The sequence below is a fragment of the Cynoglossus semilaevis genome, chromosome Z, assembly GCF_000523025.1.
Source record: "Cynoglossus semilaevis isolate Cse_v1.0 chromosome Z, Cse_v1.0, whole genome shotgun sequence".
NCBI lineage: Eukaryota > Metazoa > Chordata > Actinopteri > Pleuronectiformes > Cynoglossidae > Cynoglossus > Cynoglossus semilaevis.
The window spans coordinates 2,304,921-2,325,671 of record NC_024328.1 but is presented as its reverse complement, the minus strand read 5'-3'; the positions used below and the strand labels follow the sequence as shown (position 1 = coordinate 2,325,671).

At 40.1% G+C, this 20,751-nt stretch overlaps 1 protein-coding gene across 8 annotated transcripts in view; it reads right to left on the bottom strand.

Moving 5' to 3' along the window:
• The window catches only part of cux2b (cut-like homeobox 2b), a 104,919-nt gene that overhangs the window by 18,059 nt on the left and 66,109 nt on the right, over positions 1 to 20,751 (bottom strand). For 6 of the 8 annotated variants that reach the window (XM_017043048.2, XM_017043050.2, XM_017043049.2 and 3 more), the window contains 2 exons: positions 14,925 to 15,003; positions 62 to 202 (listed from right to left, as the gene is read on the bottom strand). In XM_017043048.2, coding sequence (XP_016898537.1) covers positions 62 to 202; positions 14,925 to 15,003 — 220 coding nt within the window. Of the gene's footprint in view, positions 1 to 61; positions 203 to 14,924; positions 15,025 to 15,071; positions 19,823 to 20,751 lie in introns of those variants that run through there. The other 2 variants (XM_025053058.1, XM_025053057.1) reach the window with 2 other exon arrangements.

Here is a 20,751-nt window from a genome sequence, read left to right as displayed (position 1 = left end):
ATTAAAATAACATGAGCACTTCAGTGGGGTGTGTGTCCACGGTGCACAGTGTCAGCCTGACCTGTCTTTTCAAGGCACTCCAGGTGTTTCTTCCAGTGCCTGCTGATCTCTCGTACCAGGGCCTCACCTTCTGGGGCTGAACTGTGAAGATGCTGCAGCCTTTCCTCCAGGGTGTGGGAGGCCTCCAGCACAGGAGCTGGGTCTGTATAAAATAAAAACACAAGACAAACAAATCTCTAAAGAGAAAGAAAAACTACTGCGATCCGCACGACATCCAGACACTTTTAAAAAGCTAAATGGCTGTTTGACTGTGTGTGTGCTGCCTGTGAAGCACTTTACAGAGCTTTTCTGCACCGCAGTTTCAACACAGGCAGACGATTGTATTCCACCGAGACTTGTTTCCAAAGAGTGACTCTAAGACTTCTTTTTCCCAAATGATGTGTCTTTGAAATGTTCACAGGCTGGACCCACTGACACAAGTGCTGTTGCGACCCCTCACATGTACAGAAATCACATCTAATGAGTCTGCTAACGTGCTGATGAATGCGAAGAAAGAGAAAAAGACCGCAACCAGCATGTGAGGCATTCTCAACTCCCAAGTATACACACCTAGGCAAAGAGTAGAAAAAGTCTTCTCACGAAAAAAAGAGAGCAAAAAAGAAGAAAGTCAGGATTCTTTAACACAACAGAGGAGCTGTTTTGCAATGCATGCGCGGCAGCACCGGGGCCCATGGGGCCAACTAGGAGGCTGTTTCTCAGCTAACAAGTCTCCTCTGTATCATTTGATCATTTAAATTATTATGCCAGGAATCCTCGGGAGGCGGCTCGGCACTCCACATCACAGGGCTGTTTTTAATCTTCCCCTTCCCTTTCTTCCCCTCCCGAAGAGTTCAACAGCTCAGAGAGAGAGAGCTGCTCCTGTTGTGTACCTGCCTGCTCAACACCAAAGGAGGTGACTTCTAGTGCCAAAGCACAGAGAGGGAGGCTCAGGGGAGCTCCTTGACAAGGAGGAGGGAGGTAAGATGTAGAGCCACACATATATATGCATACACATACACACACACACACACAGCTATTCAAACTCAAAAAGAGGAGGAAAATCGCTGCTTTGCTGCACAAACTTTTCTCCCGCAGCTTTCATCCACTCATCTTAAGACTTGTACTTGTGTGTGTGTGTGTGTGTGTTTGTCTAGAACCCAATTGGATCTTTCCTCAGTGCAGGCACCAACTGACTGAAGTGGCTTTTTATAAGAAGTTGGAACCACAGATGTTAAAACTTTCACCAGTAGAATGTAAAGTCGGATGAGATGGGCCGAGGGAGCGTCGGCGCCATAAAAGTAGATACACAGAAAAATATAATAAAAACACATCCTCAAGTCAAGACAGTGACTTTTCACACAAACTCAATGTCATAACATAATGTGTGACCTTGCATGTGTGCTGGCCTGCCTACTAATAAATTAAAAACCAATAAAAAATAAAAATATGTGACTACAAATGAAGGGAAAATCAGTCCACAGCGACCAGACACAGCAGCTCGAGGCTTTATTACTGCGGAAAAAGTTCACCTATAACTTTAACAACAGTTTCCTTAGTTCAAAAATGGTAACAAAGTGAAAGAATTAAAGCAAGAAGGAAGGTGACACTGCTCACGTCTCTCCTACAATTACATCTCAGTTTGTTGCAATACATTTCTTATAAGTTTCTTAATTAGCAAAAAGAGTGAAGGATGTTACAGTGTTCTTAATTCTAACAAATATAGACTCTAGTTTATTGCGTTTTGCATTTTTACAAAGTACAACATCCTTTTTGAGAAATTGACTTCTCCCTCACAATAACCACTGGATTCAAAACTTCTGCAAAGTGCAATTTGCTGTAATCCTGAGCCGACGTTGCGCACTCACTCGCCATATCTGCATTTTCATCAGACAAAACATTTTGGGCCATTTAATGGATTGAGCTATTTTTCCCAGGCCCCGTTTACAGTCGCAGCCCGGACGGTTGTTACACCAAGTGTGGAGATATTGCATCAGTCACGAGGGACATCACTATTAAGAGCACAGCTCTTCTAAGACAAACAGGATGACTTAAAGCAGTGCTATTTCATCGACCCACTGTCACAGAAATCACTTTATCAGCCTCTTTCCCATATATCCTTCCAACTTTTAATGATCAAAGTAGGGAGATTATAGTAAGGGATCTCTCACACATGGACAAGCCGGGATTATCAATCAGAGACAGGGGAGTAAAAGAAAGTCAAATTTAAAGTGAAGGGATATAAGTTAGGACTGGATGCAAAATTAACCCCCATCAAAGTGGAGCAGCGGGGACGCTCTCCCAGGGCCGAGGATCCGCTCTCACTGAGGCAGAGACTGCTGAGAACTTTAGAAAACACAGCTTCTAATTGATGTGATAATATGGTGCACTTCTTCTTTTCTCTTTTCCAACACGTAGAAGGAACAGCAGATCCAGCACAGAAGAATCTGGAATGGACGAGGAATTAACCTTTAACCCTGAGCACTCACAGTCTTGTTATCAAGAAAGCAGAGATGAGGTGAGCTGACGAGGCAGCACTGTACGTGCACGGAGCATGAGTCACATCGCTCCTGCTTCGAATCAACTCTTCACATTTTAATTCATCCCTTATCTCATTTATGGTTGATTGGATGTCTGCTCTGAGGTCATGATAACTGATTGGGCAACAGCAGCTCTTTATGCTAATAAATCACAGGACAATTAATTAATAATTTCCCCTGGTCACATTTACATCCAGAAAATAGCTACTTGTGCCAATAGTCCGACTTTAGACATTCTTGAGCTAAACATTAGCCTACATTTGGTTCATTTGAAAAAAAAAATTTTTTTTCAGCTGAATTAATTAAACAATCATTCATTAAAAAAAACATTTATAGACTAATAGAAACAATTAATAGTTTGGTTAAAATGTTCATATACATAATTTATCTGCAAACGGCCCATCATGTAGGTATCTCTTGGCTAATTAGCTTTGAGGCTAACCTTGCTATTTTAGTTTAGCTGTTAGTTTAGTTTTGTGGCTAACATTTTAGCTAACTTTTCTGAGGAACTAGTAATTAATATTTGAACATAAGATATTTTGCATTTGCTATTATTATTATAGATATATATATAGAAAGGCAATGTCTCTGTCATTGGTGTGGAACCCCAGGGTTCGCCTCCTGGGCAAGTTCGAATCCCGGTTAGGGCGGTTGGTTCCTTCCAGTGGACTCACCACCAAGGTTTAGGTACGGTGCAGTGTGATTTGGGTGGAGACTGCTGCCTACGCAACCCGGTAACGGATAAGCGGATGAAAATGGATGGATTATTATTATTATTATTATTATTATTATTATTATTATTATTATTATTATTATTATTATTATTTGTCTTACTTTTAATTGTCATATGATTTTTTAATGATATTTGGTCTAGATTAGTCGAAGATATATCACACCATAAGTTAGAAGCCAAAGGTGAACAGTTCGATTGAAGCATTAAATGAGAAAAATGTAGGTGTGAACAAAACTATACATATACAGTAAAAGGCATGAAAATATATTAAAGACCATGAAATTGAAATTAATTTTTGGTTAATCAGACAATCAACAATCAACAAAAATTCTACAACATGATGGTATCAGTAAAATCAAATCCCCCAAATCTAGTCTGTCAGTTATAATTTGCATATAGAAAAAAGTGTTAAGTGTTGGGTAGTGCAAAAGCCAGCGCTGACCTGTGATGAACTCTAACTTGCTAATAGCTAATAAAAGTTGAGCCTGACTTTTAATTGTTTTGCAGAGTCCCAGCTGCACTTATACTGAGTGTCATCACTTTGAATGTGAGATAATGAGGCTGCCACCCTGTAGCTGCCTCCTGGTGGTCACTGCGTTGGCTGTTTCTCTGTAATATCAGGGAAACCGTCTGGGTGAGACTTGAGAAGTGAGGGTGAGGCAGACAGAAGCAGGACAGCTCAGGAGGGTAAGGACGGAGAAGGGGGGGGTGGAGGCACTGGGGAGGACGCTGCAGCATCAGTGGTCTCGGATGTGTCTGTGTGTTTAGCTAGGTGGGGGTGGACCGACGTAAGTGTGCGCCAAGACAAGCAGGTGTGTCGGGGCGGTCCGTCTTGGCCCTGTCAGCGATACACCATCATTAGGCGGTGTGGGCGCAGCAGGGTGCGCCATTATGTCTCCCTGGGCCCTGTGTAATTACGCTCTGACATAATTAACCCAGCAAGCCCATTAGCCAAGCATTGGCTGGCTGAAGAGAGAGAAAAAAGGCTATAATTATTTGTTGTTCGCATGTTAATGAGGCCAGCTGTGTTCCCATCATACAACACGAACAAATTAATTTACAAGGCTGCGCTCCAAGGTTTTTTCTTTTCATTCAAAACAGTCTTGTTGCTTTTTTTCCCTCTGAGTGGACTTCAAGGTCCATAAACAAGCTCTGCCACTGCTGCTGCAACAAACAGTAACAATGCTGTAATACAGTAGTCAACACTGGGCTATAAGAACTCTTTATGCTCACCTTCACACAAAAAGGAATTGATATCTTGTGGCCAAAACACTGACTGATCAAAGTTACAATTATACAAAAATAAAAGTGCCTAAGATTATTCAATTTGACAGTTAACAAATACTGAATTTAACCTTTGAGGCCATCTCACACTGGAAGTTTTTTAACAACGTCAACACTGTATCAACCATTATTTCTTTACTCTAATCTGATTTTATAAAAGGGTTAAATTGAAAATACAGAGAGAGAGAACAAAACAGATCAGAGACTAAAAACGTACACATTTTCACAACTGAAAAAAACTAAAGATGGTGTGAAAAGCCCAAGCTCTTTTTTTTTTAATGTCATCATTTTGTCGGGAAGAAACCAGAAGAAAGACCATGCTCCGCTGCTGCTGCAACAAACAGTAAAACTAATGTAATACTGTAAACAAGAACAGAAAGTAGGCTGAACGAATACTTTACTGTCACCTTCACAGAAAGTCTCATCAATACATTGGTACCAAACATTGTAGGACTGTGCAGTTTAAATTATAAATAACAAAAATATGAGGCGGTAAAATCTTTTATTTCTTATTCACATGAAGTAAAATTAACTGAACACCTGATTATATCTGTGCAGTAAACAGGACGTCTCTACAAAAACTGACGAAACTGGACGTAGCAGTCAGCACGGACTGGTTACACTGAAGGCTAAGACAGTGAGAAGATTTATGTTCTGTTACTATTAGGTCGTTATATGAAAATTATATTATTGTGAAATTGAAGTTTTTATATATGTTACATATTAGTTAGGATTGGTTAACAAAAGAACTGCACATAAACCTCCACAATAGAGAAATGTTTTCAAAATATAGCATTACTTTTTATTCTAACAAAGTAAACATTTCTCAGAGTGTTCAAAGAGTTGGATGGATTAATCGCTGGGAGGAAATTGCTGAAGAATGACCTGCAAAGTGACAATAATGGCTGGTCAATGTCGACCTCTTTGCTACAAGATAGTTTTTTTTTTGTCTGGACACAATTCTAAACTTCATATGTCTGATAAAAATTGATCGGTTTTACAGTCACAAATTATTGACACAACTGCATGACTTTAACCAGAATGAGATGAATATAGAAACTAAAAAATGTCCAGTTTGTTTCTTATGTATAAAAGGTTTAAAACTATAGGCAACAAACTTGTCTATAAACTCCATCACATGTCAAAGATGTGATAAAGTTTTGCATGTTGGATAAATCACAGCCTCCTTACTTGTGCCTGTCAACTCTAAGTGTGGATTAGGGAAAGGAAACACAGACACCTGCCAAAAATTCATAAACATGACTTCTCTGTTTGGAGCAGCTGATATTCACAGAGTGAAACCAAACTCTTGCTTTACCTTGATGTAGCAGATAAAGTGAAAAGGTACTAAAATAAAAAAGACGTGAGGAATAAGGATTTTAAAAAAACATTGTAAGAAAAGCTGTGGCTGTTGTGGGAGAACAAAACAAAAACATCTTAACCTGTTCTTTTTCATTGCTGTGCCGTGTCTTTGTTTGACAGACGGAGAAGGAATGACATCAATACACAGACGTTTGAAAGCTTAGAACAAAGAATGGAAACAGAGAAATACAGCATTTAAAATGAAGAGAGATGCTGCAGAAAACACAGTTGTGCTGAATGCACCTGAATATATGGGGAAATAAAAAAGGAATAAAGGCATCGCAGACTGAAGCGATTGGAAGATGTTTCTTTGTGCCGTCTGGATGCGACAGCGACCCAGACCCTGGCAGACCACAGCAACAACACAAGTATGCGTACTTTACATTTGTGTACTTGTCGGAATTAAAGATATGTTAAGTTTCAATAGTTGAATTAAAGAAGCTATCAATAAAACCAAAGATAAATACATTTATTAAAATTAAATATTAAGAATTAATAACGATAAGAAATTCTACTATTTTCTACTTCATGGCACAGCCAATCGAACAGAAAGTGAGCAGAGCTTTTACACCAATAGAACTTTTCAATTAAAAAAACAAACCCAATGTCTTCTGCTTCTCACTTAGCAAAGTCTGACTTAAACTGTGTAGCAATATTTCAGTTCCAATAAAAAAATGAACACACACTCTGTTGGTTTAACAAGTATCAACAACAAAGTAACTCAATGTGGTGTCAATGCCCTATGTCTCCACCGTGTCATTTAACTGAGAGGAGTATATTTAACGATATTTAGCGCTACAGTAGTTGCACGTATTCTGATAGAACGAATCTTACAGTAGCCGTTGCTCCTCGAATCGTCTCTGACATTAAAATACCTCAAAGTTCCGGACATACTTGAACTTCCTTAAGAAACTACCAATGAGGGCAATGACATGCTGAAAACCAGTGATGAGTGAGCAGCTGGTTGAAGTGAAAAGCCATTACAGAGTACTAGGTCTCAAGTACAAGGGCATCAGTCCCCATGGCTCATTTTATGTCATCAAGTTAGGTTAGCTCACAATAAAGCAAAAAAACAACTAGTTATCTTTCCTCCATACAGCACTATAATGACAGACATGGTCAGTTTTCTCAGTGTCATTTTTTTCTACAATGTGAGGAAACCAGAGTATTTGGAGAAAGCCCACGCATACATTGGAAAAACATGCAAACCTCATAAATGAAAAATAGAGACTAAACCAGTCATCCTCCTGCTGTGGGAGATGAACCATAACCTCCTCAGACGACAAATGAAAACCATCAAATTCACTGCTCCATGTTTTTAAAACAATTTTAATCGCCAAAATATATATTTCATCTGCAGTCATATCCACATTCCTTCACATACACACACACACACACACACACACGTACACACAGAGAAACACACTGCTGTGGTGCTGCTCGCTCTAAGAGCACATTCTCCTCCAGTCCCTCTGGGGTCTCCTACTCCTCGGGGATCCGTTGGTGAGGCCCAGCTCTTTTATGAACATAATGCATTATTAAGCACCTCAAACATCTCCTGGGCCTTTGTTTATTACTGCTCTTATTAATCACTTGTGCATAATCCTGTCCCGCCCAGAGAGCTTTCATTTTCCATCACCTTTTTTTTTTCCCGTACTCCTCCTATTTCCTAACGTATTTTCCACCACATGATTGCACACATGGCTCTCGTTGTACTTGCAGGAACTGAGCCGCTCTGCTACAATGAAGAAAATGCTCACAGTCTCCCCCCCCACTGTGAACTGCTTACAGTTTGCACTGTAATGTATCTATAATAAGTGTTGGGTTGATAAAGGACAGCTTTTCTTCGTGTTTCTGAATGACTCTGAATCACGTTGATCAGAATGTCCTGTTCTGATTAACTTGAAGCAGAAGGTAACATCTGAGGTAGGACTCTCAGAACATTTGAGAACACGCTATGTACATGGAAAAGCAAGTGACAACTGTTGACTATAGTGTGATGGAATTTGTCACACACTGAACAAGCAATGGATGCTGTTTCCTTACAGCAAAGGGGGTCAAGGTTGAGGGTCCTTAGTTAGAACTTTACTGTAAAATTCCAACCAGGTGCAAAACAAAAAAACAAAAAAAACAAACAAAAAAAAACAAACAAAAAACAAGGAAACAGGGATTTGAATGGATCATCCTGACAAATGTTTGACCAGTAAATGATTGTCAAACTTCAGTGTGGAAACTTCAAGTAGAAGAGAGTATTTTATCCAAGTCTGAAATCTTATTCCTACTCTTGTCACTCTTAACTATGACAACAACCATCTCTATGTCCTTCCTCACTCTATCCATCCACCTTCTATGGGGTCTTCACCTTTTCCTCTGGCCTGGCAGATTAATGTCCTTTGATTGCTTGTCTTGTTCCTCTGATCTGTCCATCCTGACTGAAAATCACAGCCTCTTCATTTGTCACAATTTCACATTAGATCAGCTCTCACTCCTCAGTTATGGATATAAGCTGTTAATGTAGCTACTGCCTTTCCGTCACATGTCACTCCATGACACGTCTCATATCTCCTGTCCTTCAACTGCCTCCCACATGTCCTCTCTTTCTGTCACTGAACTCTTTTATTGTTTTCTTTAAAATGCCCATCCCATCTCTCTGGCTGTTCTGCGCTCTGCAGTACTTGTGGTCACCACTAGCAAGCACTATTGCCACAATATTGTCACTAACACACAGATAGACTCAAACCTAAGACTTGCCTAGGGTCTGGCACAAACACACACAGGCACACACACTTAGAGGGGTGTTCAGATCAGAATCTCAACTCAGAGTGAGCTCCACGCTCAGATGAAAGGAGCCGTCTTCTAAAGGAGAGAAGGAGAAGGAGGTGTATCCTGTGGGATGTGTGTGTATGTTTATACTGAGAGGAGGCGAGGAAGAGCAAACACCCCGAGCATCAGACTGCAGGCTACGCCCCTGGCGACAGGGCCTCGCTGCTCTCACAGAGGTGGCAACAAACTCAGTGGTTCAAATGCCAATTCACACACACACCCCACATACTCACACTCCCTCGAACTCCTGCGGAAAAGAACAGGAGGAGGAAAAAAGAAATAAAGGAAAGACGGGGATGATTTTTGGGCACAGTCTGATGCTGTTTTTTTTTTTTTTTTTCAACCAACATTTTTAGTGATCAGGATGTGTTTATCTGCACTGATCAAAACCATGCAGAGGTGATATAAACATTGTTAGTGAAACAGTGTTAACAGGCCTCCTTCAAGCCCCACACTGGGTTAAGAATTACAGCACACAGCATGGGGAGATGTCACAGGCAAATCAAAATACAGAGCACTAATGAAACACTCCAGTGGAATGACATGTTGGCTTAGGGGCCTCATAAAAAGCAAAAAGTAGAAGAAAAAACAGAGGGAAACACTTCAATCACTTCAATCAAGAAGTTATTTCTGTTTCTGAGTTTTGTTTCTGTTGTGTTCTAGTTTGTCACTGAGCAGCAGCGAGAGGATTTCATGGATATGTGGAATTACCGTATGATTGTATTGTATTTGTTCTCCCCTGTTTTTTAACATCCACCTTAGTTATTTACCCATAATTAGCAGGGCAGTGGTGGCTTAGTGGTTAAGGAAGCAGACTTGGGTCTGGAAAGCTCCTGGTTTGAGTCCACCAGCTTCCAGTTCCACTTTTGTGATGGGAAGCAAATCTGAATTGATCTGCCAAAGATCTAACATAAATAGTTAGATAAAACAAAGACTCTCAAACTTCTGCATGCCAAGACCTTCCAAACAATTTCCATATACCAAAACAAAAAAAAAACAGTGATAATGATTTTTTTTTAACCATAGTCCAGCAACCCATCTTGATAACATTATTCTGTAAAAGATCCAAAATTCACTTTTGGTGAACTTGACCGGTGACCAAAAACTGCTCCTGGCATCTGTTTCAGAGCATTTATGAAAGACTGCAGACATCCTGTACATGTTCACACCTTTACAGAGACAGCGTCTCTCTTCAAATGAAATCATAGAGGAAAAAATCCCCCGGTGAATAATAAAAGGTGCATTAAGATTAATGAGCGCAGTGTGTAAAGAATAATTGCATCTGTCAAAAGATTAAAAATACATGAGCTGTAGCATTTGTTGGGGAGGTAATTGTCAGGAAAAGCTTACTGTTGGGTTTGAGGGGCAGAGAGAAATGAAGTGGGGCCAGGGCCAAATGACTGTCCTCCAGCGTATCTGGACTCATCCATTCCACAGACCAAGGGGGAGACGGGCGTGGGGGGTGTTAGCTGTGACCTTGGACACCAGCAGCATTACGCACAGTGACAAACACAGGGCTCTGATAGGGTAATGAGTAGTTCACTCCGATGGCAGAGAGAACGCTGTCATTGTTCTGAGTCACGTGTTTGGTTGTAGAAGTGAAGGCAGTGAAATCAGACTGTAATCAGAGTACAGACACGTTATCATTATCCTTTTGGTCTTATTTTTATAGTTAAACGTGAAGTTAGTAAAATACTACAATGTTGTGTGGTGTAAAATTCCTTAAAGGTACAGAGACTGTGGGACTGAAATTGTGATTGGTTGGAATCCTGGTGGAAAGGCCTTTTATAGACCACATTTAACTAAAACAAAGAAATTAATACTGCAATTATTTAATCAATTCTAAACACAGCTACAAAGTAAAGCTACATCTCCTAACTTACTCATTCACTGACTCTCTCACTTGTGTGTCTCATTGTCGGAGTGACTTTTACTGTTTTTCATAAACGTTCAACAAAGAAAGACAGAAATAGGGCACAGACATTTATCAAAGTCTCCATCAGGATTGTCACTATAATTCTGAGCACTGACAACTTCCTTCCTTTGCCGTTAAAACAGCCTTCATCCGTATTTGTTATTGATCCAACGTGACATTGAAAAGTTTCGTATGAGTTTTCCTTCTGCTCCTTGTTGACACGACAGCTTCACATCACTCCTGCAGATATGTCAGGACAGTCTCCTTCTCTACTACACCCTGAAGGTTTCCTTTTCCACAGTCAGACAGAAATCTGGTGCTGAGGTTCACTAAGCTCACTGTCATGTTCTAAAAAATCACTTCTGGACTTCTATTCAGTGAAGGAAGTATCGCCGTGGTAAGAAACACATTTACGGAACAATACATATGTACAGTTTATGAAAGTCTTGTCAAACTCAGTGTCACCCTTTTGTGAACCACAAAAAAATCCATCTAGTGAAAAAAAAAATGAATAAAATGCAATAATTTTCTAGCTTCAATTTACGTACTCAAAATGTACTTACTCAGTTTAGTTGAACACTACACTCATACTGATTCTTTAAGGAATTGAGTAAACACACACACAGATCTTCTTCAATGGCCCTGCGGCTCTCTCTCTCTCTCTCTCCAGTTTTAATAGCCATCTGCTGCCACCTAGTGGAAGGGTATTTCATTCCTGTCCATTCCTGGTGCATAGACAAACCAAGAGGACCAAACTGACTGCAACAACCGTTAGTCTGACTTGAAAGCAGGAGTTTTGAGTCTAAATCACTGAAATTAAATATAATACTTTTGATTCTGGGGCCAAGACACATAATTTGGACGTCCTGTCTATCTACCACTATGTGTGAGCCTATCTAGAGGAAACATATGATGTGTATTGGCAGGAAGCTAAATACTGAACTCTGTATTGGCTGACTTGTTCCTAAAAACCTCATAGCTGTCGTGTAACCTAATTACAGAGATGAGGAGGCCACCATTCACTGAGGCCATTAGTATAATAGAAGCTGTTCATCCAGACTGACCTGTTGAAGCTGCTGTTTCTTAGCTTCTTGACAGTGAGAATAAACACATTTACTGCATGTTCCTAATACATTCAGAGCACACACATAAGTAACTGTGGTGTTTGCCAAAAACTCAAGTCTGCCTAGAAACCCGCTGATGCTCCTGTTCTGCAACAACATTAACTTTTTTCTGTCAGTTCATTTGTTTTTGTTCTTGGGGATTTCCTGGACGGCTGCCCGTTCTGTCTGACTGTAAGTTTGGCAGAGCAGCTGCAAATGTAAAGAAGCTGCTCCCAGCCAACAGAGGGGGGAATACACTTCATACAGGTGCTGCCTGTGTTAGCAAATGGTAATTACACACAGACTGAGCTGGGAGGACGCTTCATCAGGGTCATTTATGATGAGGCCACAAGTCCAAACACAAATAGGAATATTTTATATCATGGATTGTCAAATGGCGGGCTATGGGCTGAAACTGGCTCACTGAGACGTCCAATTTGGCCCATGACTGGATTCCAAAATGAACGTCAAATTGTAATGGTATTTTTAATGTAATTTTATTTGACCTGAAAAAACGCTAAACATAAGGCAGAAACCATAAAGTAATCAGCTATAAGTGATTTGATGTTTTAAAATGCCAAAGGATCCCAAGGTCAATCTAGTGATAGCTAAATAGTTCATCAAAATGTGACAAAATCCTAACTCTCAGACTGTAACTTATTAAATCATTCACATATATAAATATATAAAAATGTCCTCTAAGTCAAAATTGGTATTAGTAATGACATACATATCTTGTATTTCTACTTAGAAATCCAATGCAGGGTTACAGTTGTGTACATTAGCAGGCTGCTACCTGTCGCCACTGCTTCAGAAGGGGAGCAGATGTAACTGTAACTGTACCCTAAACAAATATCCTGAAGTGTCCCAGACCACTGGGCAGCACTCAGTTGATCAATAAACAATGTCTGGGGTTATTATGGCCCATAAGTTTACTTCCTTATGAGACTGAAGTACTGAACTCATCCGCTATCTCTGCCGAAGTCGGCTTTAGTATGGTAATGGAGCTACGGTGATGTCAGCATTTTTCCCGTCACTGTCCAGGGTCCAGCTGCAGTTCATTCAAACAAATGAACAAATTGCAGAAGGATATCTTTTTAAAAGAATATTACGGACAGTCCAAAATAAAACCAACTCAGACAGAGAATGACGTTTACAATTTCCTTAAATTCCCCTTCATTTAGCTGTGATAACTTTATGTTCCAAACATCACCCAAGTTGCTCACTCTACTCTAAGTGCTTGTTGTCATCGTATACTTCTGGAGTAAGCATAATAACTTGTAGTCTCTGTGTGAATGTGTGTGTATCCTAGTTAATAAAAATATCCCTTATTAGCTCATAAAACAGGTGACAGAAATAGACAAGCAGGAACAACAGTGACGAGGGGAACGGAGGGAGAGAGTAGGGGGTGTACTGGGATGACCTGCTGCCACTGCCTAAAAAAATCCCTGTAAAACCACTTCACAGGTAGAAGTTGTCCAAAAATATACGTATGCTAAATGAGCAAAGAAACTTTAATCACTGTAGCCTAGATTCTTAAGATAACGTATGCTAGAGGCTAAATCTACCTTTAACTGTCTCTCATTTTAAGCAGATTCTGTCCTATGTATTTTTCCATTAGCGGACAGTTAGCTCAGAATTTTGTATTAACCTGTATTTGTTTGCTTCTTTTTTTTTTTTTACTTTTTTTGTTTTGTATTTTTACATAACATGACATTTGTTGGAAACATGTCTGTGACAAACTGTCGTACAAGAAGTTTTGGCTTGAATCAAAGACTTGATATAAAAGGTATAGGTCACAAAATCAAACTGAAAACATCTTCAAAGAGAAATAACTCTATTCAAAGTGTGTGTGTGTGCGTTAGTTTGTGTGTGGTGCAATATCAAGCAAAGGGGACTTCAAGGAAAAATGGAGACCTTTAAAAGTCAGTCGCTGCCGCCGCTTTTTTCTCTGAAGCAGACTTTTATCTTGTATTCATTGAATCTGTAAACAGCGTCTCTGCTCCTGCCACAAGTGTTTCTCTGATCTACACTGAGATTGGGCTGCGTCTCCTCTGCCGTCTCCCGCAACAAGCAGCAACACATAGTACATGTATCTGCCCCGGCTGTGAAATAACAGCTGAATAAACACACAATATGTCTGTGCTCTGCTTTATCTCGCTGTCCCCCCCTTTTTTCCTTTCCCCCCGTTGGCCTCATCAGGCCCATGTTTCCATATGAAGCCAGGCTTCAGTTGGGCTTTTAATTGGTCCTCCACAATCAGCAGCACTGCTCCTCAAGGATACGCTCGCTCCTCAGCCGTGCTACACTCAAGGACCAGAGCTGGGGTTTTTGAAGTGGCCTCACGCAGAGTTTTGGAAATTTCGAGAGAACGTACTTTGAAAAATAGATAAGAGCCACAGGGTTTTATGTAGCTTACATCCATGTGCGGTTGCATCATTGCCATCAGGGGTGTCCAAACTTTTATTTTTCTAGAGTGGGCCCAAATCCAATAATGAACAAAATACAGTGGTTCTGTGGTGCACAGGACTATAATTAAGTCATTAACTAAAGTTGGGCATTTCAACACTTTTACATTTTTATTCATAATTACCAGGTTTTAAGGTAACTAATTAACGTGTTGTTTGTCATAATAATTTAACTCAGAGAATAATGTAAAAACCCAAATATTCAATAAGGAATTTAAAAAAAAAAGTTTAAATTATTTTTAAAAATGGTAAATTTATCTGACTTACCTGAAATATTGAAATTTAAAGACCCAAAAATAAATAAAGCTATTTCAAATTATCCTAAACAATTAACAGTTAAAATGTGTTTAAAATGTTACCAACAGATAACTAATGTTAAAAAAGTAAAAGTCAGAATAAAAAGCTAAATGTTAACTAAGAGGATAAAGCTACATGATAGTTCTTCATTTACTAACTAACTTGTCATTATCCATTTTTCATGGTGATTTAAAAAATACTGTGATTGCAGGACATCGAACCTGACCAAATCACAGACTATGGACACATACGATTTTTGTCAACATTGGTTTTTTTAGGTAATGTCTATTGTTTTTTTAGTGAGGTGTTGTTGCTGCTAGGGTTTGTGGAAATGAAAATATCTGCCCTTAGCAGGAGACTCACCTGGGGCCTCGATAAGCTGTTTGTAGATTCCAAGAAAGGCCGACTCTGCCTCCTTACTGCGCTTGTTCAGTGCAACCACCTGCAGGGGAGGAGACACCATTAGAGTAAGTACAGACTCATTCACAGCTGTTGACTTTTAGAACTCACATCATATTTGAAACGCCAGGAAAATTAAATTTATGCTTTTGAACAAAGCAGGACCCGCTTATAAATCTTAAACAGCTAACAACGGGTCGATAGCAACATGTGCAAAGGTCAGTCTCACAATGCTCTGCCAATAAATAAAACAAACACTCCATTGTAGGTTCTGGATCAGCAAACGTGCAGGTTTTTTTCAAGTGCATGTAAAACAAACAAAAATAATTGGTCAACACTGACAATGACTTTTTTTCCAGTTAGGATTCAGTCTGTTGTGACACAACATTTGGTCTGGTAAATGTAGGTAGCCTCCTTCACAGAGAGGTCAGTCGGTGACACTGGCCCTGATCTGCAGCAGCACATGGCACCTGTTTTTAACAGCTCAGTGGGCGATGCAAACCAATTAATGATTCATTAGGAACGACAAAGAAAGTGAATTAGTGACCACCTGGCCCCATGGAGAGGGCACCTGCACTGGTGGGTATGTGGGTTATACTGCTACCTGGTCCCATTCAAATCTAAGGCCTGTTTTAACATCCTAGTGTAAAACCAGTACAGATTACTTAAGTGGGAAAAATTTGACGTTATTGACCGTTAAGTTTGCACTGATCTGTAAATTTAGTAGAAAGATAAAAAACGCCATGATAAACAATGAACATGCTTGTCGTTAAAGTTGGTGCTTTTGATGCTTTCATCAAAAAAAAAATATAATATATAAAAAATGTGATTTGTTGTATAAAATTTTGTTGGTATTAGTCACAAGTTGTAATATTTACCGACATCAGCAGCATTGTTTCTAAGTGGTCATAAACATGTGGTGACCAAACATATTCAGAAAAAGTCAGATCAGGTTCCTCTAAATGCGCGTCAGTCCACAAACAGCCTGGATTCAAATGACTGTCACCTATTGTCTGTATTGTATTATTACAGTCAATGTTGATTACAGCCTCAGTGGGAGGGGGCGACAGAAGGCCAAGTGTGTGGATGGGCTGAGTCCAGTGTGCTCCTCTATGGAGCACTTGAAAAACATTCATTTTTGCAGAGGATGAAAACACTTCAAGTGAATGGTGCTGGTTGTGGAGGTGGTGGTGTGTTGGGGGCTGTTTAGTGGGGTTATAAATAAGGTGTGTGGAAAAACAGCCAGGGACACAGAGCCTTTGATTTACTGGAAATGGCTGGTTGGCGTCGTCCCAGGGGAAGCATAACGACAGCATCATGTTTAAAGAAATATCATAAAGATCAAGCAAATCCCCCTCCCCATCACTCCCACTTGGAGCAGCTCGGAGGAGTTCATGGAAAATGGAAAAGGCAGGAGTCCAATCAATACAGATGCAATAGTCGGCAGATCCCTGCTACACTGTACTGTTGTTTCACCATGATGTTCCCCGGTTGAACCCACTCTCCTCCCACTATAACCTCCAACCACTCATACTGGAGAAAAACATGCTAATGTTGCAGTATTGGTCAACAAACAGTATAAATGTGTAATACATGCTGGTGTCATAAAATGATGCATGTGCAGAGCAGGAAAACACCAACAGCTGCTTATCGTTCAGGCAGAGCTTGGTTTCATTCCTTCTTGACACCAGAACAAACACAGGGTTTTTTTTTTTAAGGCAGTTACTGAGTAATGAGAAAGTTGGACACAAATAACCGTGATAAAATAGAATCAAATTAAGTTTATGTAAACATACACTACCGAACACACTACACCTGTAAATAAGAATTCAATTTTAACATTATGTCTTGTCCTTACATAAACTTTATAAGATCTGTATTTACCTAAACATACTCACCCACAAATGGCGTTGTCACACATCTGACCCAAGGTCTGTTTATAGTCAAAAAGTAGCCTAAACTTCACTTCACTTTTACTTCATTTTTGAAACTCTTCTGGGTGTCTCAAGATTCAAGATAGCAGAGGCTGGCTGAGGCTTAGACTCATTACAATAAATACAAAAATTAAGCAACTCTCACACATGACATGCCACGCTTTACTTAATTAATTAATTTGTGAAGATTTATCAGATAAAAAATGTTAACACATCGTAACGTCTGGGCAGAATGATGCGCACTGTAAATCTGTGTATATTTGCACACACTGCAGGACAAGGTTTTTGTTTACTGAAGCACCTGGAGCCTAAAATACCATCTCAACTCTCAGCATGTATTTGAGGAGGCTTCAACTTCAGGCCAAACACTCGGCTTGAGTCAGATCAGCCTCACTGAGCACAGGGCAGTAGGAAAGTCCACAGCGGAAGAAGGACGGTTGACTTATTCATCTTGTTCAGGACGAGGGCATTTGATGCACTTTTCAATCCACCATAAAGATGGACAGTAACGACTTCAAATCCTCTTTGAAACACTGTGAAACCAAATGTGTTGTGGTTATACTTTTTCATATTTTTCTTGACATTTTTCTTTATCAATAATTCCATCATTTGGATTTGTCACAAATATAACCTGGTCTATCCATCTAGCTGCTGTCCTTACCCTTAATGCTCCTGTAATGCACAGGCATGTTTAGAAGCTTTGAATCATCTGGATTAATCATGATTATTCGTAATTGATGTGCTGTGATTAATCGGACTAAAATTGTATTTGTCTGACAGCCCCTTCTTTTTAGCTTACCAGCTTAAAAAATATTATCCTGACAGGTCACGGGAAATACATTTATGATGGTGTTCTAATTCAAATGTGCTAGCATTTTGATCAAGATTATCATCCTCCATTGAATGGCACAGGCTAGTCTTATGTCTGTCTATTTAAAGCAGATGCAGAGCCACCTGCTGGAAGCGTACAGATCTGCAAATAAAATACGCTGGTAAATATAGAGGGTGAAGGCTTGAGAGTTTCCTTGTGTAACTTTGTGGGAGGTGATGGATTTTGTTAGCTGGCACAGGAAATAATTGACGTCAGAGTAAGATCTGGACTGGAGGAGAAGCAGCCGCTCCTCTCTGATCACACCACTGTATTCTAGAGGGTGTCAAAATGCCTGGAAAGTAAAAAAAAAAAAAAAAGAAAGAAAAAAACTATGAGTACAATTGCATCTTTATCCCTCAAGTCACAGAACTTTGACATTAACAGGGCCATACAAGAATCATGTTCTGGTCCTGAGCTTTGCAAGAGTGGCAGGTACTGGACTTTAAAACAGATCCAATCCTGGTTTGTGTTCCATGGCCCCAAGACAACTATCATCCACCTGAGCTACACCTGAACTACATGACCACTACAGCAGGGTGGCTGAACCACAAGTACAAGTCATCAACTTTTCACTGACTGTCCTCTGGCAGGCCTTGGCTTTCTCTGACTCACACACACACACACACACACACACATAAAACCCTGCTTAGGTGTGAACCAGGGCTCCATTTTCCAGAGACACTCAGAGTCTCCTGGCCCTCCATCATCCTCTAACGAGAGAACACAGAGATTACCTCAACAATCACACCATTAACCTGCCCGCAGACGATGGCTGTGGCATCAATCACACACATGCCCGATGCCTTCTCATGTTAGCACCTACTATGTGTAAAGATATACCTGCCTACTCCCCCACTCTTACCCAACCCACCGTAGCTCTAGGCAAATCACTCTAAAGCATTGTGAATAACACGGGCTGATCGGGCCGCCATTTTTATCTCCATGTTAATCCAACTTCAGCTCGTTGAACTTCAGACCGACTGACAGCCTTGGTATGGAGAATGTAGTGCTAAAGACAACACCGGGATCATCCTCATCCTCGTCCTTTTTGTCTTTTGGTGGCGAAATGTGGCTTCGGACCTGGTGTTGCCGCAGAGAGTATTATTTTTTTTTTCAGCCGGTGTTGTGATAAAGGATACAGTTACCCAGGGAATGGGCTCGGCCACAGGTTGATTTTACAAGCAGAAGTAAAGCTGGCGGCAGAGTAGGGTGAGAAGAAAGACAAAGGAAACCTGTTAACGCTCCTCCATAACTCTTCATGCCGCAACAGAGTGGGCAGAGCACAGCCTCTGGGACGAGGCTGCTGGGAAATACTTACAGATAAGCCTTGGAGAATACAGTACCCGGTAGTGAGTCTCTGGGTGTGTGTGCGTCCAAGTATGTGTGTTCCACAGAGAAGAAGTTAGCATGTGTTGAGGAGAGGGAAATAAATTAAGGACGACAGAATAAAAAAAGTAGATTCAAGGAGAGGAAGTGAAGTGAAGGGCTACTGAGTGACATACAAAGAGACAATGGAACAGAAGAGCTTTCCATAAAGAGCACGATTAGCAATTATGCAGTCATCAATTACAATTATCACAACTGGTGATTATGCAATTATCACTCTAAATCATCTTTCCCCTCCTCTGCCTCACTAGTTTGCCACCTCCTGTGTTTGTGTTGTTTGAGGATGAGTTGTGATGATCCAGGTGATTAGAGTGAGATGATGATGATGTTGATGATGATGATGATGATGATGATGATGATGATGATGGTGTTGGGTGTCAAAGAACATCAGGCAGTCTGGATCATTGTGTGTTACATTGTGCATTTCTGCTCAAACACACTCACTATGTTTATATACTAGGTTAAAATGACAGCCAGTCTGTCCACAACCAGGCCAGCTGTATGTTACATTACATTACAATACATACACACACACACACACACACACACACACACATATATATATTTACGTATAATACATGTAGGTTCTATTCCGAGCCCCCTGCATCAATACACTAGAGCACATTATATTGTATATGCTTAGCCACGTTTCGGCCATTGTACTACCAGTGAGTATATATAATGCATTTTATATATATATTTTATATATATATATATACATATATACATATATATATATACATATATATACATATATAAATATACATATATATAAATTCACTGATTTTGATTAAATATTAAGAAAATACATTTTCTTTCTTTTTTATTAATTGTTTCCCTTTATAAATAACCTAATATAAATGGACTGTCTGATTCCAGTTCTGGCTCATGTTTCTTTATGTTATATAGCAGCTACAACTGTCAGGTGCAGGATGGGGTAAATGTGAAGGAAGTAAAGAAAATAAGAAAAGCGGAAAATACTTCACTGATCTATAGTACCAGCCTTAAGGTTTTATTATCATTACCATCATATGCCTTAAATGCTGATTAGCCACAGGTGGTAGGATGGTACAAGATATGGTCTAATGCACGTTTAGTCTTAGGTGTTAAAACATGCATTAGTTGACACGCTGGTCGACAGCAGGCACTCCAAATGAACCATAGCATTGATAGTATGAGTTCATGGTTTGTCTGTGTAAAGGTACTGGTCCTGATGGACTGGTGAATTGTCCAGGGTTTAAAACACCTTTGCGATGCTATGACTAATGGGATCAGTTCCAGCTCTCTCTGTGACGCTGAAAAGGATGAACTGTTAGAGTAAATCACTTCAGGGGAAACTGACTCAGGATTAAGTAAAGTTGCTTGTAATGTGACTATAGTCGGAATGTGGCCTGCATATGCACATGCAGGCGATATTTCCCTCTGTGTGTGTGTGTGTGGGTGTGTGTGTGTGTTGTTTATGAACACACTGCCTTTATCTCAAGGTGAACGTGGCTGCTGCTGTGGGTGGTCTGGGGACAGCAAATGTATGGTTCCACAGTCCCTGAGGCTTCTAAATTACCTGTCATCTTCCCCATGATGCAAAGGTCAGTGCACAATC